Source organism: Mycteria americana, chromosome 1, assembly GCF_035582795.1.
Source record: "Mycteria americana isolate JAX WOST 10 ecotype Jacksonville Zoo and Gardens chromosome 1, USCA_MyAme_1.0, whole genome shotgun sequence".
In the NCBI taxonomy this organism is placed as follows: Eukaryota; Metazoa; Chordata; class Aves; order Ciconiiformes; family Ciconiidae; genus Mycteria; species Mycteria americana.
In genome coordinates, this window is record NC_134365.1 from 65,652,484 (window position 1) to 65,679,507 (window position 27,024).

Below are 27,024 nucleotides of genomic sequence, written 5' to 3' on the forward strand. Positions count from 1 at the left end.
GACTCTTATAGGACAGCACCTTTGTAGCAGAGGAGAGTGGATTGTGTTTAAAGGCTTGAACCCAAGTTATCTTGGGTGAACACTAAAATCAGTTTGGTAGCATGGTGTGGAATTTAGTGCCGCTAGGAGTTTCTACATATAAAAATCTCATGGCTTGAGTAGCAAGTGTTGCAGGTTATGGTAATATACTTGCTCTGAAGGAGACTGAAGGATCTGATGTTTCCCTATGGACTAAAGAGGGAGTTTGCAGAGAAACTAGCTGGTTAATAACTATGACCTACTTAGGTGCTTAGAGCTAGGTGGTATAAATATCCCTCTAGAGTACATTGAAGTATGGTTGCATTGGTACTGAAATCCAGAGGCATACTGCAAGTGAGGTGGTAATTGCACTGGCAGAGTTATACAAGGAATGGAAAAAAAAAGGGGAGATTGTAACTGAGAGGGGAAAGTTCATCATGTAGCTCTGAATCTGGAATATTATTTTGGACCACAAAAGAAAAAAACATCTATTTTCTTCTGGCATTCAATTTGTGTGCAATTACACAATCAGCAAAATTTCTGGACAATACAATAAGTATTATTCAAGAAAGGTCCAGACGGGGAATAGCAAGGACTATTGCAAATGCAGATGTAAGAAGGTCTGAGCCTGGAAGTATGTCACTGAAGTATGTGCACTTGGAGTGTTGAGTGACAAGTTAGGTATCAACCTACATTGTCCTTGGCTCCAGCCAAGATCTTTTTAGTCCAGCATAGTGGCTGTCAAAAATATCGTCATTAATAAATTCTCTTCCATCTCCTTGACATGTCATTTCTTAGTAAAAAAAGTTATAAAGAAAGTAATAAAAATGGGCAAATGTGTCAGACCAAAGATATATCTAGCCCATCTAGTTCATTCCTAGTGTCCGATAGCAGTGGATCCCCTGACAAGAGCACAAGAATGGCAGAAGCATACAGTTTGAATTTCCTGGTGTACCCTATCAACTTCCCGTGATTTACAGCTCATTGACTTTGTGAACCAGAGGCAGTTTTCTTGTTTAATAGTTCATCTGCTTTTTACCATGACCACAGCTTCTTAATATAAAGTACTGGACACTTGTGATATATAGTATAATAGTATACTCCCTTTCTCCAACCCTCAGAAGAAATTTGAAAACATTGCGGTCTAATATACTGTTTCAAGACCTGGACTCAAGCTGCTTGTCAGTGCATAAGCTTGTTAGTGATAGACTGCTCTTGCTTTTTCATTTCCCTTGCATTTGTTCTATTGCTCCATTTTTATCTATTAATGGAGCAACAGACAGTGTAAATGTATTTCCTTGTATATCTTTAAACTTTAGTATTTCCTGCTGTCATAATGCTTTCCTTCTTTCCACTGTTTTTATACTGTTCTAGTTTTTCACAAAATCTTCCTGTTTGCCATCTACCATCTGCTGCCAGGGTCTGGCTTTTCAGGTTTGATAAACATCTCTGAATAGCCTCTTCCTTCCCTTTCTTCCCTTTCTCTCATAAGAAACCTCCTCTGAAATGCAGAGTGGAAGGCCTGTGTTTCCTTGACCAATTAGTGATGTGATAGTGCTAGTTATTAGAAGTTTTGTGTGGAGTATCTAACTAGATTTGTCATCCATGCAAATATGCAGGAGCTTCTCTCGAACACAAAAGATTTCACATGCGCCAGTGACTTTTCAGAAAGAGAGGTCCAATACTTGGATTTCCCCTCTCCCACTATGCCACATACAGACCATGGTAAACGACCACAGTACTAGAAGGAAAACGTGACAGAAGTGCTGTAGCACAAGCTGTTTTGAACCTAGGTGCTTCTCAGCCCACTTTATGCATGTGTGGAGGCATCTAAAATTAGTCTTGGATCTTAAATGTCTTATCTAAACACAAAAAGGAGGGTCCAGGACACAGCTGAAAACTTATCTCTGAATTGCCTGTCTTTTATGGTGTTTATGCAGACCTCTCCTGGAATATTTTTCTTGGAGTAGGTATCCAGGAGTCAGTTTTGAGACTCTTATTTTCATTAACAATCAGTACTGAATTGTGTGCTTATTCAAGATGTTAAACATTCATGTGTGGTTTTATAAGGCAATAATGCTTTGGGGTGCACAGTGGGGCAAGATTCAACTGTAGAATAACCTACCCTCACTGGCATCAATCTGTGTCCATTGTTTCAGCTGCTCTTCCCTAATATGGGGCACCTTCCTAGTGCTGATTTTCTGATGATGTGATGTGTTGGCCGTTACTGAGAAAAGGTGCTTTTCTCATTTGTGTTGGATCTTTTGCTTTAACTTCCCATTTGGTTCCTGATCTTTGTTTTCTCTTCTTTAATCTTCAGTCCTCATTTTTTCTTCTACTGTTTCTCTGTGTTTCTTTCTTTTCATCATCCTTGTCTCCCAATTCAAATGTCTCTTTCCCCTTGACCATGAGGTTGCATTCTGCATAGGTTCTTGTGTTGTGCTCCTCACTTTGGTTTCTGAATGTCCTGCTTCTCCTCAGCGTGGGCTGCCCGCTTCAGGCATTAGTTGCAAGCAGTAGCTGTAGCATCTGTAGTGTAGCAACAGAGCTGCTACCAGAATTAGCATCTAATGTGAGTGGCACTTCCATTAATCCCTGACAGGACAATGCATTATGCTCTCTTGAAGAGAGGGTGAGGATAAAGCACCATCTGTCTGGGACTGGGCATCTACTGAACAATTCTAACAGCACACAATGCTCCTTGTTGTGGACACGTGTTAAAGGCACCTTTATCAGTTACAAAACAGAGCCATTTTAATTGGCACAGAAAGAGAAACAGTACTGCTAGAAAATCCCAAATTTCAAAAGAAAAAAACCAAACCTCTTAAATATTTTTGGAAGGTTTGTGTCTTTGTTCTTGGTACACGTAGTTAGGAAATACATAACTAAAGAGTGAAATCCATCTTCTTTCCTTCTCTTTTTTTTTTTTTTAATTAAAAATCCCAAGCAAACTACAAAAAGAGCAGACAAAACCCCTAACCCCCAAATTCCCTAACTGGCTGACAAAATGGAACAAAGCGCAGTAGTTTAGACAGGGGATTAGGGTGATGTCTGTGAAGAATGAAATAGAAGGGCTACCTGTTCAGTCAGGTGGGCCCTGGTGCAGTTACATGCCCTGCAGCCTCGGAGGACAATGGTCTTTCTTGGGGTGTTGGGACTAGCTGAGAGTCAACTATAGGCAAGTGGCAGGGCCACAGAAGGTCTGGTGGATGTCATGAGAGAGGGGACAGGCAGCTCCCCTGTTAGTGAATGGTACCACCTACTGCTGTATTTTCACTCTGTAAAAATCCCGGTCTTATGCTCAGGAGGCCTGAAGCTGTTGGAGGTTATTGAAAGAAGCCATATCCATTGTTTCCAGGTCAGGTATGGTACTGTGATGGGAATGCAGATTTCTACTGCATTGCCTGGCCAGTACACAGTCATTCGCTGATTATTGTTGGGTGAATGATTGAGGTTTACCAAACCCTTCCTTCATCCAGCACCTTTCAGTACTGCACTGGACACTGTATATGTGCTAGATCATGCCCTGCCCACTTTTGTCACAGCCAGCCTGCAGAAATCTGTCTACAAATTTTCCAATGCTAATGCATTGAATAATATTCTTATATTTTACATTACTTTTGGTGTAGCTTCGTCTGGGTTGTCTTTACCATTCTTTGGTTACCCTGTGTAACTGAGTTGGCTGTTCTCCATCATCACCTGAACAACTGAGGGAAATGCTCTCAAAAAGAGCACAATGAGTTCCATTTCCATTTCAGTCTTCTGAAAAAAAAAAAAAAAATAAAAATAGCAGCAAACTCGAGCGATGTGTGGACATCGGCATGTTATTTATCTAATGGCAACTTGGAGCTGATGCAGCTCAATACTTTTTTTCCTAACTTCAAACAGAGGAACCTTGCCTTTGATGGAACTACCCAAAGTTTTAAGTGGCTATACTAATGCATCTCAAGTAGCAGTCAACCCCAGTGCTTAGTCCTTATGCATCTGAGTTGCATTCTGATCTGGAGACAGGAGGTTCCAAATATTTGTATCTCTGATCTCTTGCTGCTCTTATTTCTCTATAAACCCATCAAACTGGGCTTTTTGACTTGTTTGCTTCTAGCAGACATGCTTTTTTGCTGTACTAGCGTAATTTCTAGCAAGCTTTGCTGTGATTAAACTCAGTTGTTGTTTGTTTTCTTTTTTTCCTGCAATAGATGCCAAATTCATGAGGGAATAGGGGACAACTCAGAAATTCAGTCAAGAAGCAAATATATTCAAAAGAGAAATTTTGGACACAGTTGGTTATTACAACATCATAATATGATACAAAGGGTGAAGATGAAGGATGATATTTCTGCTTGGAAAGATGAATGGCGATGCTCAAAAATCTTTCAGATTCTGGCAGATGGTGGTTTCATGATGATACTTAGAGTCATCCAGTCTGGATATCCTATCCTTAGGAGGGATTTGTGCAGAGCCAGGAGTGCATTAGAAGTAAAGTGGGTTTAAACGGTGACCTTCAAATTAGCCTCTATTAGAAGAGTTTTCCACAGGGGTTGCTTGGCCCAGGTTCAAACTGGAAGTTTGGGGCGGGAGGTGTAATTCTGTCTCTATATATCCCTCTGGATGGATAGAGCTGCTGTATGAATTATAAGGAAGGGAGTGATCAAGTGTGTGCATGGAAGGCAGTGGCAGCTCCATCCCATACAGCAAAATGCTTTGCTATGCAGTATCTGCTCCTGCCTTGGAGGCAGAATGTGCTGTGCATTACGGTATTTGCTCCAATGCTGTCTGCTCCATTAAAGAGAGGAGGTCTGAACCCATGCAAGGAGGAAGATGGCTGTAGGAGCCCCAGAAAAGAGCACGAGAGCTGAGAACACTTCCTGGGATCTCCAATACTTGGGATTTCCTGTTGTCCCTGGCAGCCTGTGGGACCATGGACTTCACTCTCTCAACCTTCTTTCTTCTTTCTGGAGCCACTGCCCACTAGTCTTGCTTGTCACAGTCTGCAAAGGGATGTTCTCCTCAAGAATTTTTAAGCATCCTGCCATCCTGAATAAAAGGATGAGCAGGGAACTACAGATGAACCCAATCATCTAGGTGCTGATAGAATTTAAAAAAAAAAAAAAAAAAAAAAGCAGCACCTCTGTTTTGTACACCAGATTCCTTCAACAGAGAGAGTGATGGTTTTGTGCAGCTCCAGCTGAGAAGCTATATTCTTCAGGGTGATGTTGCAGCCGTTTACCTAGCAACAAATTGAGATGTCTTGGAATGCTTTCTCTGAACAGATCAAAGACAGTACAGTGGGGGGGTTCCTGACTGCAGGTATTTATTTTGATTAATTAGCCACTTTGGGAAGAAAGCCCGCCTGGGTAGTGTTTTAAAAGTATGTCTGTGGCCAGCTAAGCCAACAGTTGCTTGGAGATCTGCTCTGAGTTTGTTCATTTACTTCGCAGCTCAGCAGAGGCTGGTATGGATGCAGAGCCCTGGTACCCGTAGTAAGAGAAAGCATTCTGTCAAAGCACTTGTCTAGCGCTGAGGGAGGTCCTCTCTGCCCAAAACCTTTAAAAGGTGCCTATGCCCCACCTCTCATCACATCTAAGCAGGCTGAGGGGTTAGCAGGCAGCTGGGAGGAAGAGGTCTAGCAGATGTGGGCATCTGAGTGAGTAACAGAGGAAAACTGGGAAACGTTTCTTTCCAGATGGCCACTGCCATTATCCCTTTCCCCTCAGGAGGAAGCAGGAGTAAGGAATGTGTTGTCTGAATCAGGGCACCTATTTTCAAGCGGAAGCCCTGGGTAACCTTACAACCTACTTTGCTCCTGTTTTTTGTTTCTGATGGAAGCTGCTCATGGTCAGATAAGAGTGGCAACTTGTTAAAGTAAAACAAAACAACCAATTGGCTCCACCCACCGAAAACTCTGGCCAGCAAATAAATGCTTGAACTGATTTTCAGTTTATTTTGAAGTCCTAGCTTGTTGAGGAAGAGTTACTTAGATATTGCCAGGCAAAGGCACTGCAGCCAGCCTTACAGTGGCAAAAAACCTGAAGGGAGTGTGGTAGGAGTGCCTGTGATAGTAATGGTCAACCAAGTAAGGGAAGGGGGAGGAACAGTGTGGCCCACAATGTTCTTTTTTTTTTGCTATCGTTTTTATTTTTAAATTAAAAAAAAAAAATCATTGCTTAATTATTTTACCTAGAGTTCTCTTCCTGCCAAAGTAATGCCACTCTATTGATAAAGTGGCTGCATTAGTCAGCCAAAATCTTCCCTGCCTTGTGTTCTCGCTTGATCAGAGACGTTTTCCTCCACCACATCGCTCCTGAAAATGACATTAATTGTTCCTGTCTTGGCTTAAAAATAAAAATGGTGGAAGGGAAAAGGAAAGGAAAAAAGTGACAATGTCTGCCAGATGGTACTTAGTTTATCTTCAACTGTTCTTTGGGTTTTTGGACCATTTACAGAGGAAGTCCTTTTTCTTTACGGTCATCCCTTCTTTTGTTAATCTGAGTTAAATGGTCTTGCAGGAAAAGTTCGGCATTATGGTCTGAATACTTCGACCCCTAACTATCAACTGCACTCTCAGCTCAGCACCAGTGCCACATGAACAATTCAGGGTGGACTCTAATTGGCATCAAAGTACCTTTAAACTAGTCTGACAGTGCAAATGGGGCCTTAAAGGCAGCTTGGGTGTAATTTACATCTGCTTGAAAGCCTCTTTATCCTTCCACAGTTGTATGAAGGGACTTCTGTGTAAGTGAGAATTTAGCCTTTCTTTCCCTCCAGCAAGCCTGTGTAGTTATTTTTACTTTTTTTCTCTCTCTAAAGAGTGGTTTAATGCTGTGTGTTGTTTGAATCTAAAATTCTTAAAAGGAAAAGGTTTGTAATGCATATTTATAACCACCTGAGTAATGGATGATTTTTTGCATGTTAAAATTTTTGTCTTATTCCCAAGTTAGGCATACATTGCAGTCAAAACTGTGTCAGGTCTCTCCTTTGAATCCGCACAGGATGCGGTGCTTTTGTAACCAAAGGACAACCCACAAATGTTTCGAAGGGTTTTCTACCTCTCTGTGCCATCCTAGAAATAGATGTTATTGAGGTATGACTTATTCAGAGGGCCAGCATGCTTCAAAAGTGTGTCTCAAACCACAGGAGAATGTGTGCTTATGCACACGTTTCCCTGTACAGATGGATTAGCTCGAGATGCTGTGTGAAGGCCTTCATAATATTCCCCTTGCTGAATAGTCATCAGACGTCTGTGTCTGGCTGCGGTTCAGCTGATGTGCTTTTGAGCTTTTGGTTGCAGCAGGTTGCCGCACTGTCGGTTTTCTTGGTCTCTTGGGAGCATTTTGAGCTCTCAGTCTCTTTATTTGGTTTTCTTTCACGGAAACAGTGCCTCACAGCACTGCTGTCGTGAGCTACCTAGACTGGTGCCGTTGCTCTCAGATTCCCTAAGAAGCCTAAGCCTTTTCCAAAGCTGAAATCCTGTGGGGAAATCTTGTTTACCACCTGTTTCTTTAGGATAGTGGGTAGTGGCAGCAAACAAATACACTTTGGAAAAATTTTAGAAATCAATTACTTTAGCCAGCACTATGTTCTAGGCAGGATACTATGGATGGCAGGATACTATGGATGGCAGGATACTATGTTCTAGGCAGGAAGCCTCTAAACTGCATGTATTTCTGCTGTCATATTTCCATCATGGTTTGTATACAGTCTTCGGGCTGAGGCAGAACTCTTCTAGCAAATCCAGGAACCTTTCCCCATTCCCCATTCCCACGCCAGACAGCTTTCAGATGCAGACCGCCAGCATCTTCTTCCTCATGGCTGATGTTAGATTAGAAAGAGATACTGCTGACATATAGGGCTAGACTTTCTAAAATGGCTAGTCAGAGACTTTATTTCTTTTTAAGCTATAATTGGTGTTTATAAGTTGATGTCTCTTCAGGCTTACAGGCAATCAAATTCCCCATCAAAATGTCCCTTGTTTAGTTGTAATGCAGCCTCTTTCTTGAGCACTGAAATGTGAAACTGGTTCTCCTACTCTGTTAGCCATCTTTTTGCTGAAAATGTTCCATTTTGATTGCTCAGCACCAAGTTTAAAAATTGTGCAAAAATATTCTTCTGGTTTGTGCAAGAATTTTTTTCTTTTACTATATGTCAGCTTTAGTTCAATGTGGAGGTAAAAATGAGCAGAAAAAGAAAACGAGATGGAGGTTAACACCTGACACATATACCCAAGAGCCTTACTATCAAACAGCACTACTAAGCTTTATGTTCAGGCAAATTCCCCAGCAGTACATGGGCTGTTTTTACAGGGTATTCTCATGAAGACGTTATCCCACAGGTGTGAGGTCATTTACCCGGTGTGCGAGACGCCAACATACACACAGGGCAGAGGTATTTTATTTCATGTCTGCGCAGAGATGGGTGCTAGGTGGTAGCTCCACAAAGCTAGCACAAAGTTTGGTCATGCAGGTACAGTATTTATATGGTCTAGTTATATGCATGCATAAGTAATTACACAAAGCAGTTTTCTATTGGTCTACATTTCTCTTATTTCAACTTAAAGCTACAGCGCTACTTTAATATTCTGTGCATGCTTGTAGGAAGTGGGGGAGGGCAGCTTTCTTTGGTCTTTAATTGAGTTGGTGGTTGTGATCTCCCCCTGCCGTCTTTACCCTTCCTGTAGTTTCTGTAAATCTTGTTGACTTCATGTAGTGCCGTATCCTCCCAGCCCAGCAATCTCCCTTATAACAAGATGTTTCCTTTACCAGTCCTTGAAGTTCCTCGTCTTAGTTTCTTCTTCAAAGATTAGTGATTAACGAGGCCTGCATATTCCCCTTTTATCAGTCTCTTAGTTTTTCTTCAAGGGCACATTCGTTAGCAAGGCATGTGTTGTTTATACAAAAAGTGTCTTGTTTTATAAGGCCTCTATGGCCCTTACATCAAAAATGGACATTTTTTTCCTGAACACAGCTTTTCCTGTGCACAGCTGTAAGGAAAAATTCAGTCCTGATGGTTATGATAGGACCAAATATTTGTGTCCTTATCTTGGCTTAAGTTGTACACTGTTATAGTAACAGGTTCCAAAGGGGGGGTGTGTCCCTTATAGGGGCTTGGTGCAACTTTTTTGGCCCAACCAGTTAGCCTATATTCAGGGACCTTTGCCCCATTCTATCAGGAGGAAAATTTGGTTGTAAGAGTCAGACAGCTGTTTGACGTAAAGTCCTTTTTCAGTGAACACAGAAGAAGTGATTTTCTTGTGCAGAAGTTCAAGCAAGTCTTCGTAGCGGACATTTTGCTTTCGCTGCTTTTATTTTTGCTAGCCTTTTGCTCTCTTATACCCACACAAAACTTTACCCATTTATTTCTGGGGTTTTTGCCAGCATCTAGGAGACCCCCTCAACCCACAAAGCTTAACTTCCGTTTACTTTTCTTCATGGTCTTCAGTAGTGGCTTCCAGTACTTGCAGGTGCATAAAATACATGAAAAAACATTTAATTGCTCCTTCCACTCAGCTTACCTTCAAAGAGAAATATTTAAGCATCATCAGCTTTGGTGAGACTTGAGATTGTGTGTAGATCAAACACCTGCAAGCTCACAGTCATTCCAACAAAGTGTTATTAATTTTGTAATTTAATTTCTCAGTTATGTAGACAATTTGGCATACGTATTTTAAACGTTTTTTTTCTTCTGTAACTTTAAAAGAAGCTTAAATATTGGGGAGAGGTAAAGGGTTTGTAAAAGCTCAGATGCAGAGATTTGCAACCTTTTTTCACCATGGATCCCTAAAACTTTTCTATGGGACTGGCAGACCCTTCAAAAATGTCAAATGTATGCGTTGCTCTATATCTTAGATCCTTGTTTTTCATAGTCACCTTGGAAGGGAAGTAGTCCACAAACCAATTCCCCATGGTGCCCTGTACCCCTTTTATCTGCAGGCCAAGGCTGAAAATCATGGCTAGAGTAGGAAAATGTCAGTTCTGTACATTTCTGGGTAAGTTATGTTACTGTCAGTTTTTCATATTAGATTTGATCTTTACTAGATTGTACAATGCTATTACAAGCAAATTGTTGTTTACAGAGAAAAGAATGTATTTCTGAATGATAATCTATACAGACTTCACACTCACTTGAGAGTGTAGCTTTTTGAGTGATTGAAACAGAAGTTGTTATTGATTTCTGTAAAACTAGTAGGATATTAAGAACGAGGGCTTGTTTTCTTATCATTTCTGTAATGCTGATCTTTAACAGCTCAGAAGACTCCAGCTGTGTAAAAGCACTCTTCTAGTCAGGGTCAGCTTTTAACTTCTCAACGTGTAAAACTAATTACTTTAAATTTCTGACTCCATGAATTTCACAAAGTCTACAACAGCAATAAAGAGCTGGAAATGTTCTGGAAGCTAATGATAGGCCAAGTTAAGTTTAATAACTCTCAAGAAATTTCATGATGTCACCTTCTGCTGCAGTTTCTTTTTCATTATCAGCTCAGCAAGGTTTGAGTGAAGCAGTATTTCATAAGGTGTTCCTTACAAGTTCCCCGGAGCAAATCTAGCAGAAGATGGTGGTGGACACTGAGGCTCAAATTCTGGGGGCCCCACACTAAAGCTCTAATGTCTCATATTTTTTATTAGCTGCCTCTAACCAGTAGGAAACATCCAGCACTGAAATGCAGATGCCATATCAATTCCAAGTCCTGAATCAGTGTGTTAGCTGTGTCTTAGAAAGGGCTGGACAGTTGCAGGCACTGCCTGATAAATGAGATTTCTACAAAGTCCTGATCACGTCAGACCATCAGCTGTCTTATTGAGTCTTTTGAAAGAGCTAAAGATTTTATGAGCCCTAGTTCTGCTGGAGTTACGGTAGTTGAATTCTGCCATAATTTCCTATGTGCTTAAACATTGTCATACACTGATCAGATGCATTTTTAGCCTGGTATTTTTTAACCCCTGCTAAGATGTATTATTGCAAATAATACTTTGCTCTCGCACTGCATTTCATTCATAGATCTCAAACTGGCTGCGTTTTAATCATGGATGTGACAACTCCTTTGTGCAGTACTTATACTTTAAAACATAGTTCTAAATAATTCTGCTCCCTCCAGTGATAGTTCTCAGACCCTCACTAAAGAATTGCCTGGAGATGGTGAAAGCTTCAAAATAGCCGCACCTTTTTATCAGCATTCTCTGTGGCTTAGTTTGTACAGCAGTAGTGGGTGCAAATATGGTGTGGAAAGGGTCAGATCAGGTGTGCAATCTGACCGGTAAAATCTGAAAGTTGTTTATGGTTTATAAATAACTTTTACTCACTTAAAAAGACACATTACTCCTGTACCACTGACAGTGGCAGACTGCAGAACTGTACTGTTCTTTGAGACTCTTTTCAGTGAAAGCCAGCTCCTCTCACTGACTCACGAATAACTAACTTACTAAATATCCTCCATGCCAACCTACTTCAAACAAAGAACCTTGTGATCCTGAGATATTAGCTACAAGGGTTTATAAGAATTTTTTTTCCCATGTTCTTTCTGGAAGTGTTTTAGCAGCAAAATTCTGGCATGATGGTAGCCTGGTGCTGAGCCGTGCTTATGTCCTTGGTGTTAAGCTGATCAGCAGCTTTGGGACCAAGAGGGAATTCTCCTTCAGGGCAGATGGGAAGGGGTAGTTGTTGGTTGAGGTTTTCCTTACTTGTGATGCTTCTGAGAATTTTCCTTGCTTTTGAAGTGAGTGAGATGGTGTCAATGTTTTCTGTCCCTCTCCTGCTGTTTTCTTATGATGTGTTGCAGTCATGGGCCTCTCTTTGTTAGCCCTCACACTTACAAGGCGTTCTCATGCTGCACCTGTAAGTTATACAAAGAGTTCCCAAAATTTCTGAGAGCATGAGCATCGCCTGGTCCCAGGAGTATCATACCTTGGAAACCCTTAAAAGGAGGATCCCCCATTTTGCCCTTGTTTGGTTGTCCTCGCAGGTGATCAGACATGTCTCCTGGCATCATGGCATTCTGAAGGATCCCCTCTCTGTCTCAGTTTAGCTCTTAATTTAGGTACTGCAAGTTGGAGGTAATTTTCCCTAGAACTTCTGTAGGGAAGTTCCAGGGAGGGAGTTGTGCAACAGGAACTATTGCAGGGATGCCAGGTTACTTTCTATGGAGGGTTATTTTCTCTTCTGACCATCCAGGCAGCCCTGTGAAATCTCGTAGGCATCTTGCAGCCTCTGAAGTTACTGGGTACAAATACCTCACTCCTTCATTATCTGTTTCCCAGTGTTTAATGACTGATTTTGCAGCGCTGTTTTAATGCTGCTGACTTCACATGCAGAACCAGAGAGCAATTGTGATTTAGTAGGTTAATTTTATGGCTGGGAAACAAAAAGTGTTGTTTGTTGTAACTTGTGACATTTGTTGTAACCCAGTGACGTTAACATATATTTTTAGAATATGAAGTAAAAATAGCTGTTTCCAATAGAAACAGTGGGCACTAACATAGAAATAATGAGTGACACATGCCACAGGAAAGGTATTGTTTTCGGCATCTGTGGAGGTACTCGTAGGTGTTTTTTGTTTGTTTTGGAGTGGGGTTTTTTGGTTTTGTTTGTTTGTGGTTTGTTTTTGTTTTTTTTTTTTTTTTTTTTTTTTAAATGAGGTTTCTTTCGTAAGTTGGCCCACAGGGATGGTTAGAACTTCATCTCAAAATTCACCCAGTGGAAACTCAAAGTTGCTAGTCTCTAGCAGCTGTTACGTACATAGTCTGCATTTCTGGCTGTCCATACCCTACCAGGTAATTGTTTCTGTCAAGATCCATCACCCTGGGCAGCGATTGACACGTTTTCTGGCAGTTTCAGCAGAGAGGTCAGTGATGGAGGAGGGATGGAGCAGGGGCTGTCCGCAGGGATGTACTGGTAGAGAGGCTTGAGCTTCGCTGAGAAGGCAGCCTGGGGAGTCTACCACCGTGGCAGACTGAGTGCTTCCTCGTTATATGGACAGAGCACTTCAGTCTCCAGTCTTGTCAAGCTGTCACCTTTCATCAGCAATAAATCTGCTTGCTAAATAAATGAAAAAGGTAATAAAACATTTTTATTAGTCCTGACAAATGCTTGTCTTAGGAGAAGCTGAGAAAATAATGACTTGATTTAAATATTTATTAAATCAAGTGATTTTTGAGGCATCTTTAAGACCTGAAGGTATTTTATGATATGATAAAACAATTGCATAATTCATGTTATATATTACACCACTGGTGCAGTGTCGCTCAGAAGAAATAAAACCATTCTCACTTTAATGTTTTTAATTTTAAGCTAGCCCGGCATTGCATGTTAACAGGATTTTTGTCCAATTTCTCAGTCTGCTCTCTCTTGTCAATGCCATCTGCTTGCTTGTTTTACCACCTCTTTAACAACCAGGTGATTTTTGCCATCTTCACCCTCCTCCTCAATATGCCCAGCAATCCCATTTGGGTTTATGGGGTTAGTGTGATAAGCAATATTCATAAGTTTATGTAAATGTGTTCCCTATTCTAAAGAACCTTTCTCCATTTCTAGTTCAATAGCTTCTAAGTCTTCCAGCATCCTGGCTTACAGCACTGAATTATTTTACTGTAGTCTAATCTGCTTGTTATGCCAGCTGGTTTTGTTGATCTGTAATGTATTCATTTATGCAATAGGTTCTACTCTAGCAAAGCACTTAATTTTAAGTGTGCAGGTAGACTTGGTGAAAAGAATGTGATTAGCTCAAAGCTAAGCACCTGCCTAAATGCTTTGCTGGATTGGAGGCTTAGGAAAGAGGGAAAGATTGGTCTAATTATGTTGCATGTGTTTTAGAGCTGCTTTATCCTAATAGCCTTATCACCAGACCAATGTCTGGTTATGGATACTCAATGTGGAAGATTTCTCATGACTTGCCAGGCTTTTCTTTTCACTTCATAGTTTTCTAGATCTCTCTCCTGGCTTTTCTGGCTATAATCTGAAGCATGGTTTGCATAAGAAAATGTATCTCTGCCTCTTAGGAAGTAACTTCAGGGAAGCCATGTCTTAAAATACTGGATGTAGAAGGCAATGAAAAGCTGGTGTCACCAGTTCATTTGATTTTCATGTGTGTGAGGAGAGCAAAATATTTATACAAGTCCAGACTGCAGTAGCCCACAGAATAAATGTGGCAGTGAGACCGGATCAGCAAAAAAGGAGGAAAAAGATAAAATGAATGAGACAAGGGTTAAATTCTGCTCTGCTATTAATTTGGACTGAGCTGGTATTAGAACTATTGGAAAAAAAAGGAGGACATAAACCACTGGAAATGAAATCTGAAGAAAAGATGTCCGTGTATTTTTGCAGTTCTAGCTCTTACCTGCTGGTGTTTGTCTTTTTCCATTCTTCAAATCTGTGTGCCCTCGCTCCCACAGATGCCAGGGGGATTTGCAGGACTTAGTTTAACTCATGCTCCCTGTAAAACTGCCCTAAATTCAATGTTACAAGAATTGCTGCTACTGCTTTCCCAAGTCAGAACTTAGCTGGACTGGGGTTTTGCTTTCCCTACTGCTGCGTGGCCAGGGCATGAGGCATTGCCGAGACCAGAAAGCCACGCACAACCCCAGGTGCTTTCGAAGAAAGGGCATTTGTTGAGTCATCTTTGCACTCCCTTCCTCTTCCGCAGTGTTTAGCTTAGATGTGTTGTCATTTCTGAAGCCGTAATAAGCTCCTCGTGGAATTCACGCTGTGCAGTTTCCTGTGTGTTATTTTTCAGAGGCAAGGCTATGCTATGGTTTTCTTTCCCCCTTGTTCCTCCCTACGTGAGCTTCTGGCATCTTTACCAAGGATGGCACTTGAGCAAATGCTTAACTTGATTACGCTGCCTAGACTCGAAGATAGAAATGGGCTTAGGCACTCTTGAAAAAGTTATGAACTGAGGCAGATGTTTAATGCTTTCTAAGATGCAAACCAAGTAAGTGCTTTCTCAGGAAGATTATTCATAATTGTTTTTTACTATATATATCATGATAGGGAGAAGGAGGAAATAGCCGCATAGCAGTAGATTTGTAACAGCTTCTCATGTTTGTGGCTACTTGCCACCACGGTGTTTTTAGCTGAGTGCAGCCTATACATAGGGCAGTACAGAGTCCCAGGCTTTTGCCTGCCTTCCTTCTTTTTAACGGGCGTGGGGCAGACAGTAGCGGGTAGCGAGCAGCTCCCAGCTCTGTGCACAGCTCAGTCCTGCCTTGCTGTGAGCTTTTGTTCACTTTGCCTCTCTTTCCTTCTGTGTCTGTTTAAATGACAAAGGCTAAAAAGGTGGGGACTGGCTCCTGCTCCGTGTTTGACCCTGCCTGCCAAACCCGTGGGACTTGCTGCCCACTGGCATGTCAAAATGTTTTTGTAATACCAATAATTATTAAGAAATTTCTATTTTGCCACCTAATCATCTGCAACTTGAGACTCTCAATGTATTTGAGACTGACTGACCACTCCACCGTCAGTATGAATAAAGTCGGAGAGGTCTGAGGATGCTTTCAGGTTCTCTGTGTTTGACATGGACGTCTTCAGTGATAGCTTAGGTGCCAGAGACTTGGGCCCACCCTGTGGACACTGTTGAAAGGTCCCTGAAATGTCTCAAGGCAAAAATTCAGATAGAAGCATGCAGTTCCAGGGCAGCATTGGAAACGCTGGCTTGATGTCCCTATAGCTTTTGTGCAACATGGGCAGACTTCCATCTGCCTGCCAGTGCAGGGTTTGCATTGGTTTTGATAGTATATGAGAATGCAAGTGGATTGAGGCATTGGTCTTAACTTGCACATACTGTGAGCTATGTTCTCAGCTGTGAAGCTGTATGCTTAATGCTTTCTGCCTAACGTTAGTTTCCTGTTTGTCTTTTGCAGCACTTTTACAGGCAGTCATAGCTGGTGATCTGCTGAAGGTAAGTACAGAGCACTGAGTGTCCACTTTTTCACAGCTTTTTGCGGGTCTGATATACTGTAAATTTTATCACACCTCTTCTCAAAACATAAATAGACTGCTGTAGGGGCTGCTGGCAAGTGCCATTTTACAGCCTTTCCAGGAAACCCTGAATATTAGGGGAACACATCAGTCAGGTGAGATGTGAAATTTGAGTGAATAGGATCTGGTGTTAGACAGCACCTTTCAGCCCAGGATTCATAGCGCACTGCACAGAGCAATGTGTCAGTTACCAACAGGGAAATTACTATACTGGCAAATGCAACACTGAACAGCAGGGTAGTTCTGACACAGCCTTTCACAGTAAAGGATATTTTACGGCAGTGAGGTTGGTGGCCAAGCCCCTAGAGTTCCTAGAGGCTTCTTAACTTCTACCTAGGCAACCACCAGACCAGGTAGAACAAACCTCAGCTTGTTGTTTTATCGTCTGATGGATGTCTCAAAACATGAGTGTCTTGGTATTGTTAGTTATTGGGAGGAGAGGGCACCCATGCAAAAATGTTTTGTGCCCCAAAGTCTGAAGTTCCATGTCTGACAGTTATTCAGGCTGCGTTTTTCAGTAGCCAAGTCAGGATTTGAAAACATGCCCTCGAATTTGGATGAGGACTGTGATTAATGATTGCAATTTTATCAGCGAGAAGCCAGCTTGGAGCCATTTGTAAAAATGACAGTACTGTTAGGCCAACTCTTTGCCTGCAGGTGCCCCTTCTATACCTCCGCCCCTGCGCTTGTGGCTGCGGCATCTAGGGAGCAGTCCTTCAACCAGCAGTCATAAAAATATTGTCCCCTTTCTGCTTCTTGAAAACTTTTTGCCTGAGTTTGCTTTGACAGGGAAACGTCTGGCCCTTCTTTGGATGTACTGCATCATAAATTATGTCCCACTGTCGCAATCCTCTCCCTCTTTTCTGCAGTGATCTGCACTGCAAAGCCCCCCCCCCCCCCCCCCGAATTTGCAGCATTTCTGAGACCTGGCCGGTTGCTGTGTCCTGCCCGTTCTTACCCCGTGTAGTGCTTCCCCCTCTGCCAGCCCCGGGCAGGGGGCAGAGAGTGAGAAGGGAGCTCTGGGGCAGCTGAACTCAAAAATCCTCCCTGTGGATTTTCGAGTTGGAGTTTTCTGGTGTAGTCAGAAAGCGTTTGTCTCCTGTGCTGAGGAAAATTTGGAATTTTCAGTAGAGAAGCCAGAATTTTCTGTCAAATACATATGCTTTAAAATGTCCCAACAGCTTCACCAGAAGTGGTTTGCAAGCATTGCTAGCAAGCAATAATTCATTGCCAGTAGAGTAGCAATCTCTCATTGTTTAGGAAATACAAACTGCTCTTCTTAACCCATATAAATGTCAATACTTCTAGTTTCAGATATTTTTTCATTGGGGCCTAAAAGCTGGCTTTAAAGTAATATTTTATTTCATTTTATTCCATTTTTCTACTGACGTCCTATGAAAATTAGCAAACAATTTGCCTGCATATTTGTTTTTCTGCTCCTCCCATCTTATCCTCTGTGTGTTTTTTTTTTTTCCAGTTCATAGAATGCTGTAAAAAAGGAGCCAATTTGTTAATCCAAGGACCTGATCACTGCTCCTTGTTGCACCATGCTGCCAAGACTGGGCACAGCGAGATTGTGAAATACATCCTGGAGCATGGTGAGTCACAGTGGGCAAAGCCACAGAGAGCTGTACTTCAGCCAAGTGTCAGTCAGGTAAAACCACACCATGCGGCTGGAAGTGCCCTCACTCATCTGTGGTCACCCTCTGCAAAATGTCCACCTGCAGCCTGTGTGAGCAGGAGGCCAGGAATGTGGTAGCAATGACAGCGATGGCTCCAGATAAAGAGAAAGTGTGGAAACAAAAATAAAGATGACTTTTGAGGGAGGATGGGTGTTTTCACAGTTGCCTCAGTTGAGGGGCTGTGCAGAAGCAGTGTGATGCTCTAGTTAGAACCTCTGGCATAGGAATCCTCTGAACTAATTTGTTTTCCATTAGGGCATATGTAGTAGAAAGCATCTAATCTCCATTAAAACATTTACAGTGATGGAGAGCCCATCCAACCATTGGTATTATTTCAGTATTTAATAACACACTGGTTAGGAATCTGTACATTTATTTCTGGACTGCATTTGCCTAGCTTCCCTTCCAACCTTCCAATATGATGGCTCTGTTAGATTCAAGACCACACGATAACAAAAATTTATGGTCTCCGTTTTATATTTATAGGCTGTGATCATGCCATTTCCCTTTTTTCCTTTCAACTCTTTTTATCTTTGTCAGTAACCGGATTGCAGGCATGCTAACACAGGCTATGCAGCAATTTGTGTGTGTACATATGTTTGAGGCAGTCACATTTGGGAGTTTCTGCCTGTTGAACTACCATAATCTTGTTCATTGGTTGCTGGAGAGTGATACAGTAATATTGTCACTGCTCTGCACGCAGAGCTAAGGTCCCAGCGATCAGCCTCCTACACTGTAGGAAATGTTTTCTAGTCCTTTAAATGTTCTTGTAATCTTCTCTGATCCCTCTTCAAAAATATCAATGGCTATTTTGACTTCTGGGTGTCAAAATCAGCTATATTATTTCAGCAGCAGTGTTAGCACTAAACACAGAGACTGCCTCTGGCAATTGGAATAAGTGTTAGCTAATGCTCAGAAGTTACTGCAGAAGTTTTACAGAGGGAAGAAAAAAGCACAACTCATAGGAAAAGGAAGAAGCAATAATCCATCTGTTAACATTTGTGTTAATTGGGGTGGGATTTAGCTCGAGCTTGACTCCTACGTTTAGGTGTTTACTTACAGGTGTCATGTAACCTGTGGGTCTAAGTCCCTGCACTGTCAACAGAGATCCACGACTCAATTAATTTGCTCCTGTATGACAGAGGTACTGGAGGAGACCTGTCCTCTTTCAGTGGCAGATGGAAGTGAGGAGGGCATCTTTAATAGCAGCAGACTTCCAGCATGACTAGCTCAAGGGAGACCCTAGTCAAAGTGGTCATTGCAGCCCAGCAAGCGATTCAGCTGACAGTAACCTGTGCACTTTGTCCATTTAGCTAAACATAACTATCTAATGTCATTTGCCCTTGGATATCCAGGACATCTGCATGGGTCTACAAAATAACGTACAAGGCCTGTAGGAGACCCGTACTGGACTGGCAGCTGGAGCCCAAGCAAGCATGCCTGTCATTCCAAACACATCCTAAGACCTGCCCGTAGGCATACCGACTGGCACAAAATATCTGTGTGTGGGCAACTGAACTGTGCACCAGATACCTGACTGAGCGGGTCTGAACTGCTGCTTTACTCTTTTATGTATAGATACCTACACGTGGGTAGCTAAGCGTAGTTGGCCTTATATCCAAATATTGGCTAGTTTTCTCCCCAGTTGTAACAAGTCTTACCAGTGCTAACTCTACCTCCTATTTAACTTCTCTGGATTATCTCATTAGTCACACTGCATATACGTGCCTCTGAATTCTGTAGACAGACATAATTTCACTCAATTTTCTTACTGCCTCTGGTCTCTTCTCACAGTGCACATGACCTGTGCCAATTCACTGTCATGGCTGCATCTCCAAGATTTTTCTTAGGCACATACACCTTAACTTACAGTCTGACCCAGTTATCATTCCTTTGGTGAAGGTTTAAAATGAGATCATTTAAGCTGGTGAGGATGTGAGCAGGGAATCCATGGGAATTTTTGAAGTGAATAGAAAAATGTGAGGGATTACGGACTGTTAGACAAAGACAAACCAGAAGGTTGAGCAAATGTCAGCTCAGTTCCTCTCTCCCCCCTTTATCCCCAAGGGTGGCAGGAAGCTTTCGCAGCTTTCCAGACATATGTCCTCTGGGCTTCTCCAAATGCATTGTTTGTTTAACATTCTCTGGGGATCAGAGAGTGCATGGGACAATGCTCTAATAAGGGCCTCCTCTCTTCTCCCACCAAGCAATTAATGAAACTCATTTCTACCCTGGGCACTTCTCAGTCACAAACGAGCTCTCTTGCTGAATCATCATCATCATAATGTCCTTATTTTTCTGTTGCGTTCTCTGGCATCTGGCATCTTCTCAACATTAATTAGTGTATAAGACCCAATCCAATGCTACTGATATCTGAGGCTGTCCCCATATCTAGCTTCTCATTTCTGCTGATATCCACCCTTGATAAAAATGGGTCTTATTCCTGTTCTAGCAATTACCTCTGCCTAGCCATACTTCCTCTGTAGTTTGTCTGCTTCCCATACATGGCTGGAGATCGTTAATATGACTTCCACTGCAAAATACCCTCCAGCACACAGCACAGAAAACCTATTATTAATCACACAGGGAAAATCTTCTGAATATCTTTAAAAAACAACAACAAAGCAAGACAAAACCCACCATACCAGGAATTTTAACTGCCTAATGTGAAACTACTGGGGTGAATCAAATGCGATACATGAGTGGGGAATCCCCCCTGCCCATAGCACTGGGATTATGGAGGAGAGAAAATGGTGTAGTGATGCTGTGACTGTCCTTTGTGGAGAGGGCTTTATGATTTCTGCAAACATGCAGGGGACATTAATGCGAGAGGTTATTCTGTGATCTTGATCAGATGATTTCAGATGTTAAGGGGAGGAAAATAACCCTTAAATTAGAAGAAGCAGAGATGAGTATGTCGTGGTTTAACCCCAGCCAGCAACTAAGCACCACACAACCACTTGCTCACTCCCCCCCAGTGGGATTGGGGAGAGTATCAGAAGAGTAAAAGCAAGAAAACTCATGGGATGAGATAAAGACAGTTTAATAGGGAAAGCAAAAGCTGCGCACGCAAGCAAAGCAGAACAAGAAATTCAGTCACTCCTTCCCATGGGCAGGCAGGTGTTCAGCCATCTCCAGGAAAGCAGGGCTCCATCACGCGTAACGGTTACTTGGGAAGACAAACGCCATCACTCTGAACGTCCCCCCCTTCCTTCTTCTTCCCCAGCTTTATATAAGCATGACGTCATATGGTGTAGAATAGCCCTTTGGTCAGTTGGGGTCAGCTGTCCCAGCTGTGTCCCCTCCCAGCTCCTTGTGCACCCCCAGCCTACTCGCTGGTGGGGTGGGGTGAGAAGCAGAAAAGGCCTTGACTCTGTGTAAGCACTCCTCAGCAGTGACTAAAACATCCCTGTGTTACCAACACTGTTTTCAGCACAAGCCCAAAACACAGGCCCATACAAGCTACTATGGAAAAAATTAACTCTATCCCAGTCAAAACCAGGACAGAGTCACAGAAGGACGCTGCTGTGCAGTACTGCCAGGTACTTAGCAGTGGTCTAGCGCAAGCCTGGAATAGCAGCTAAAGCACCAATGTAGTAGGTGTCAGGACGGCAGCTGCTTACTGCTGCAGGAAGAGTTGTGTTGGCTGCTGTTCCTGCAAAACAGTTTCTCTCTAACCCCTGTGCAGGAAGGGCAGACACACAGACCTGTATGTTGTTCAAGACCGCCTTCCTAAATCAGGGGTCTTTTGCTTGTAGTAGGAGGGTCACCTTTTAAGATCTGTCTGTAGCTGGGCTAAGGAACACTTAGCTTGAAACTGAAGGCCAGACTCAGTAGGTATCAGAACCACATCTGTTTATTGCTGCAGTCAGCAACTGTCTTGCACCCTAATGCGTACACATTAGAGAAGAGTTAACTGTTTACTTGCTTAACACAACCAGAATTGGGGAAGACTTAAGAAGCTCCATTAGAAAAAGGACCTCCTAAATCATCATCTGTATTTGGAATCAAACTTGGCTTGGAGTCTTTATCTGGCAGTGCTGAACTATGTGTAATTTATAACCAGTATGCAAGACATTCCAAGGTTTGCCTTCTCCTTGTCTTCTCTTCTCTAGAGGCTCAAAAGACAAACAAGAATTCTGTAGTTCATCTAGGGTATTTTAATTGTAAACAGAAGAGAGGAAAGACGTTTACAGTTGCCTTAGGAGTTTGTGGTGGGAACTTCTGATGGAACAGTCAGTCAGTAGAGCGTCCCATCCCGTCCTTGCTCCATTATATAGCATCCTCTGGTAAAAAAGACGATGCTTTCCTTACTCGTAGCACTGCAAAGTCAAGAGTGAAGAGCCATCAGTGAGTTTGGATTTGTATCCTGACCAGATTTAGGAGTTCCAAAGAAGGCATTTGGAAAGCAAGTTTTGCCGTGACAGAGATGTTTGTCAGGGATAAAGTTTGAACAGCCATCAGAAAGCAACACTGAAGGAGAGTGAGTTTGCCTGACATATGCTAGTATGTCTAGATTTGCAGAATGTTTTAGGGTAGTGGACATTTGTGAGGGGCCTAAGCAGAAAACAGCTTAGTTTTCCTAGAAGGCACAAGGTATAAAATAGTCTATTTTAATTTGCAAGTTTACCAAATTTTAGGTCAATATGGCTGAGAGACAGTTATGATGGAAGGCATGCTTCCATAAACTGACTACCTTCTATGTTACAGTGGAAATTCTGAGCTAAAAGACACTAGCAGTAAAAACCAGATACTGTTAATCTTCACATCCGGTAAAAATGAGGAGTGTGGAGTTGGGGGGAGGTTTGAAATAGTTCTGACTTTGCAGATTACCGTTATTTTAAAAATATTTCCTCTTTGGAGGTAAGGAACCAAATCCAGTTTTGTCCCCCAGATAACAACCTCAATCAAGTTATTCGGCAAAGAGGATTTAGACAGATAAACACTCAGAAATGCTGATAATGTCCGACATTACTGCTTAAAGCAATACCCTTCTTCCCCAGTTCTGTGAAGGACTGACAGGACAAGGGACTGGCAGGGGTTAATAGCTGTGTGTCTCCTGTGGGTAGCTGTAACCACATCCATTGGAGAGGGCAGGGTGTGCTGCGGGCCAGGAGGCCTTTTGGACTGCATGGTGCTGTATATTTTGGAAATGCCTCTGAAATATGGTCATTTAGTCTCTCTTTTATGTTGTAGTGAGCTCAGCTAAAGGGCAGCTGCTTTTGAGCATCTCCTTCCTTTCCCTCCTCCCATCCCCAGCTCAGGCTGCTTTGCCCCCTGAGAAACTGGAGAGGGGCTTTGGTGGAGTGAAAGGGGGCAGAAGGAGAGAAGGAAAAAAGTTAATAATTCTACACAAGACAGTCTATCGGAGATGTTGAGGAAAGAAAGTGGTCTCAGCTGGGCTTCCCCTCAGTGCGTCATGCTTTTCAGCTCCTTTCATGCGAACTTCTCCACACACCACACCCCCGTCACCATCCTGCCATTCTTTAGCCCCTGAGTTGCTCCCTCTTTCTCTCTCTTTTTTTTTTTCCTCCCTCCACCTCTCCACACATTTCTATCTTTTGTTTTTATTCCCTCCCCTGCTGTTTTCCTTGATAGAAATCTCACTCATGCATTTCCCTTCCGGATTTCTATTGGGTTATTTTGTCCTCTCTCTCTCTGCGCCTTGGTCCCCTTTTCTTTCTCTGCCTCTTGTCCCGGAGTAAAACAGCCGCCTCCCTGCTGGGTCGGGATGACAGTGCCGTTAGCTTTCCCAGTGCCAGCCCTTCCCACATCTGTGCAGCTTTTGTCCCGGGGCAGAGGGGGATTTGGAATGGTCGGTTGGCAGCGCCAGGGAGACTGATGTAAAAATGAGGTCCAAAAAAGAGGGGAAAGGGAATTAGGAGGAGGGCATAGGATGGTTTAAGAGAAGCACAAGTGAAAATAAAATAAAGAAGTGAAGGGCACAGCTCAGGCTGTGTGTGAGCTGGGACATTCCAGCTTCAGAGATAGGCCAGAAAGAATGGAACGAATGAATCCTGGTACCACGTTGTGCTGCTAATCGATTAGCCCCAATATCTTGCCCTTATGTATGACTGGGACGGAATCGGGGCACTCCCACGACATGCTTTATTTGGGCCGGTATCCAGGAGAGCACCCTTCGCACGCAGGCGGATGTACCTGGCACCTCCTCAGGGCTGTACGCAGAGGCTGCCCGCTCAGTCCTCACAACTCGGCTCCTCTGTCCTAGCTTTGCTGTTTCTTCCTGCTCCAGACCAGTTTTCTTTCACCCTTGGCTTCCCACCTCTCCGGACCCGCTCTGCCCCAGATTCTCCTCCCTCTGAGGTCATATTCTTCGAACTTCTCTCCATCCTTCCTCCTAATGTTTTAACACCTTTTCCCGTTCTCCTCCACTTACCGGGGCAGGTACCTCTACGCCCAATGCAGCCAGCCCAGTCACCCTGTTCCACCTTTGCATCACAACCTTCCTTGTCCCATCCATGAACAGATACAATAGTTTACTTGGCAGTGTCTTTTCTAACACACTGCAGGCCATTCCTGGTTATCTATCACTGGCATGTGGTGTGGCAGCAAGCCATGGAGAATTGCCTCTCTTTTTGAGAGGACATGATTTTCTTTTCTCCTGGGACATGTAAGGGAGTCTTTTTGTTCATCTGTTGGGGTTTTTTTCTTTTTAGTTTCTCAGGCATTATTTTTCCTTCCTCTCAACGAGGGACCCTGCTTAGCCCCCTGTATCCTTCTTCATGCTTATGGGAGCTCAGAAGTCGTGAGTGATTCTTCTTTTTGATGGGGAGGATTGAACACATAACTGCCAAGTGAGGACATGAGGATGCGTGGTGGTAGAGTCAGGGTGCTGTGCTTTAAAAATTGACAGTTGCTAATGAGTTTGGAGAACTGCCATGATAGGTATGCAATGCCCTGTGCACTGGGGATTAAGCATGATACTTTTTTGACCACTCCTTTCTCATGATGACAGAAGATGAAGTGAAGGAGCTACCTGCAGCTCCTGGAGCCGAGGCAGCCGGCTGCCCCGATGATACTGCATGTGAAAGTTGTAAAAGGAGTGAGGGAGAGGGACAGGCTGCTCTGATCCATTTTGACACATATTCAGAGTGAAAGGAGTATAGAGAGGTTGTGTGTAGGCCTTTGTAAGCAAGTCGTGTGAAATTCCTCAGTTTCAGGTGAGATTTGCTGTAAGCTCTTGAGGACTCTTGAATTTCAAAGTCAAAGTGTGCTGAAGAGAAATATTCATGCACAGGAAGGAAAATTCCTGTAAAGTTTCACTGTTCCCCTTGCTAACTGCCCCATACCATCTGGCACTATGCTCCAGAGCAGTGGGGAGAAGAATAATAAGCCAGGCTGCAAAAGGAAAAGTTTTTCTCGTTTCAAATGCTATCCTAGCCTTTCCATATCACCGTAATTCAGTGATGGAATTTGCTGCTATAAACATCTGCCTGTAGTGAATATCAAGGACAAAAGAACATTAGCATAAATGCATTATTTTGTCCCACTTAACAAAAATCTTTTCTGTTTTTCTTAATCTTACTTTCCTGATCATTGCTAACCAGCAGAGTACAGGATTTGCATATCAATATAAAGACCGCTGGGAATATTCCACCCTGATCTACATTCTGTATAACACTATTAAATGGAGTAGCACAGGGATGTCATTCAGGATGGAATTTGGCTAATTTCAACTTCCTAATGACATTTTCCCTCTAGTACTAACAATAGATTTTAACTTGCAATATATCAGGGTTTCCAGTGTATCAGCATTTTCAATGCACTGTACTTATGTGAACCACTTAATTGAGCAAGGTGAAGAGTGAGAAAATAAACTCCATGAATATTCATTCCCAGTATAATTTAAAGGCTGCTACTTGCTGGTGCTGACACTCCAGCAGTGGCTCTGCGTTCAGAATTTTGCTAGTGCAAGGGCTTACACAAGCAAATATTACCTTGAAGGCTGGCATATTTGTGCAAACTGAGCTTTCAGTTGGCTTCTTTTACATATTTACACCGGGAATCTTCTCCTGGTAGTCATACTCTTCTAGTCATGCAGAAAAATGCTATATGACATACCTGACTGTCTTTTGCAGGTCCATCTGAATTACTGGACATGACAGACAGTGAAACGTAAGTACAACCTACCCTGCCCTTCACATTATGTGCGTTAACCTAGCAGACTTCTCTTGTTTTTCAAGTGCAAACTTTCAAATAAAAAAGCTTGTAAAATGGCACATCTCTTAAAAAACAAACAGACAAACAAAACTCCCCAGAAGCCCAACCAACCACCTCATATGTGGTTTTCTGGCCTAAAACAAATGTTTCTTGAACTCCAAAAAGGACTTCCTCTCTATTTCTTCCTATGCCTCCTTAATCTTTCTAGAGGAATACAAGTCCTGCATTGTGCTTTGATGTTTCCAGAATCCAGTTACTGAGGAAGCAATCTGGAGGGTAAATTCCAGAAATCAGGAAATTACTTTTCTTGCTCTACGCCTTTTCTTCAGGCCCTTCTTGATTCATCCAGAGTGCTCTGCCTTAGCTGTCTCAAGTGGCCACAACCTGTGCAGTCAAAGATTTATCTCGAGTAGTTAGAACCTCAGTCACCTCTGTTATTATGAAAAAGACGACTTTACTTTCCATCTTGTTGTATAATCAAGGTGTCACAAATAGTATGTAAGGGAAGCATGAATAATCCTTGGAAGTATATGGAATATATGGGAAGCAAAAGTAACCTTTCTCATAGGGGCTAAACCTACCATTCCTCATCCCGCAGTGCCCTAAGCAAGAACTCCAGAAAGGATCTGCACAAGGTGCATGTGTGCAGTCCAGGGGTGATGGAATATGGATGGACTGCCTGTTTCTCTTCATGCAGTAGCATAGCACAGCCACTGAAATAAAGCGCAAGTGAACATGGCTATGAGGGCTTCCCTTTACAAAGGTCCCTCTACCACTAACTCTTGAAAATGGGAGGTTCGAGCCGTAACTGGCAGCATGAATTTGTCTTTTGATCCTCAGGGGAAAATCAGATAGTACCCCATTCTGAATCTAGTTCTCATGCAGCAGAGGCAGATTCATTACAAGGTTGCCTATTAACATTTCAACTTGCCCTGTCATGGACTGAGGCTGAAATTCCTTTACGCACTCTCGCTTTCTGGGTAGGTAGGTGCAAGATTTGTCCTATTACACGTATTTCGTGTCATTTGTTATTTTGGAAGTTATGTAATGGCCCTACTTCTTGGACGCTAGTATTAAGGACACCTTTTCAACCCATTCAAAGCGTACTTTCTTCCTCTTCCTAGGCAAATCTAGATGGATTTTTTTAACCTTGGTACTACAGTCAGTCTCAGAATCCTGT

The 27,024-nt window shown here is 42.7% G+C and overlaps 1 protein-coding gene across 3 annotated transcripts in view; it reads left to right on the top strand.

Moving 5' to 3' along the window:
* DGKI (diacylglycerol kinase iota) overlaps positions 1–27,024 on the top strand; it is a 153,360-nt gene that overhangs the window by 114,917 nt on the left and 11,419 nt on the right. For all 3 annotated transcript variants that reach the window (XM_075503567.1, XM_075503574.1, XM_075503559.1), the window contains 3 exons: positions 15,864–15,901; positions 17,459–17,579; positions 25,763–25,799. In XM_075503567.1, the coding sequence (XP_075359682.1) occupies positions 15,864–15,901; positions 17,459–17,579; positions 25,763–25,799 (196 nt within the window). The remainder of the gene's footprint in view (positions 1–15,863; positions 15,902–17,458; positions 17,580–25,762; positions 25,800–27,024) is intronic.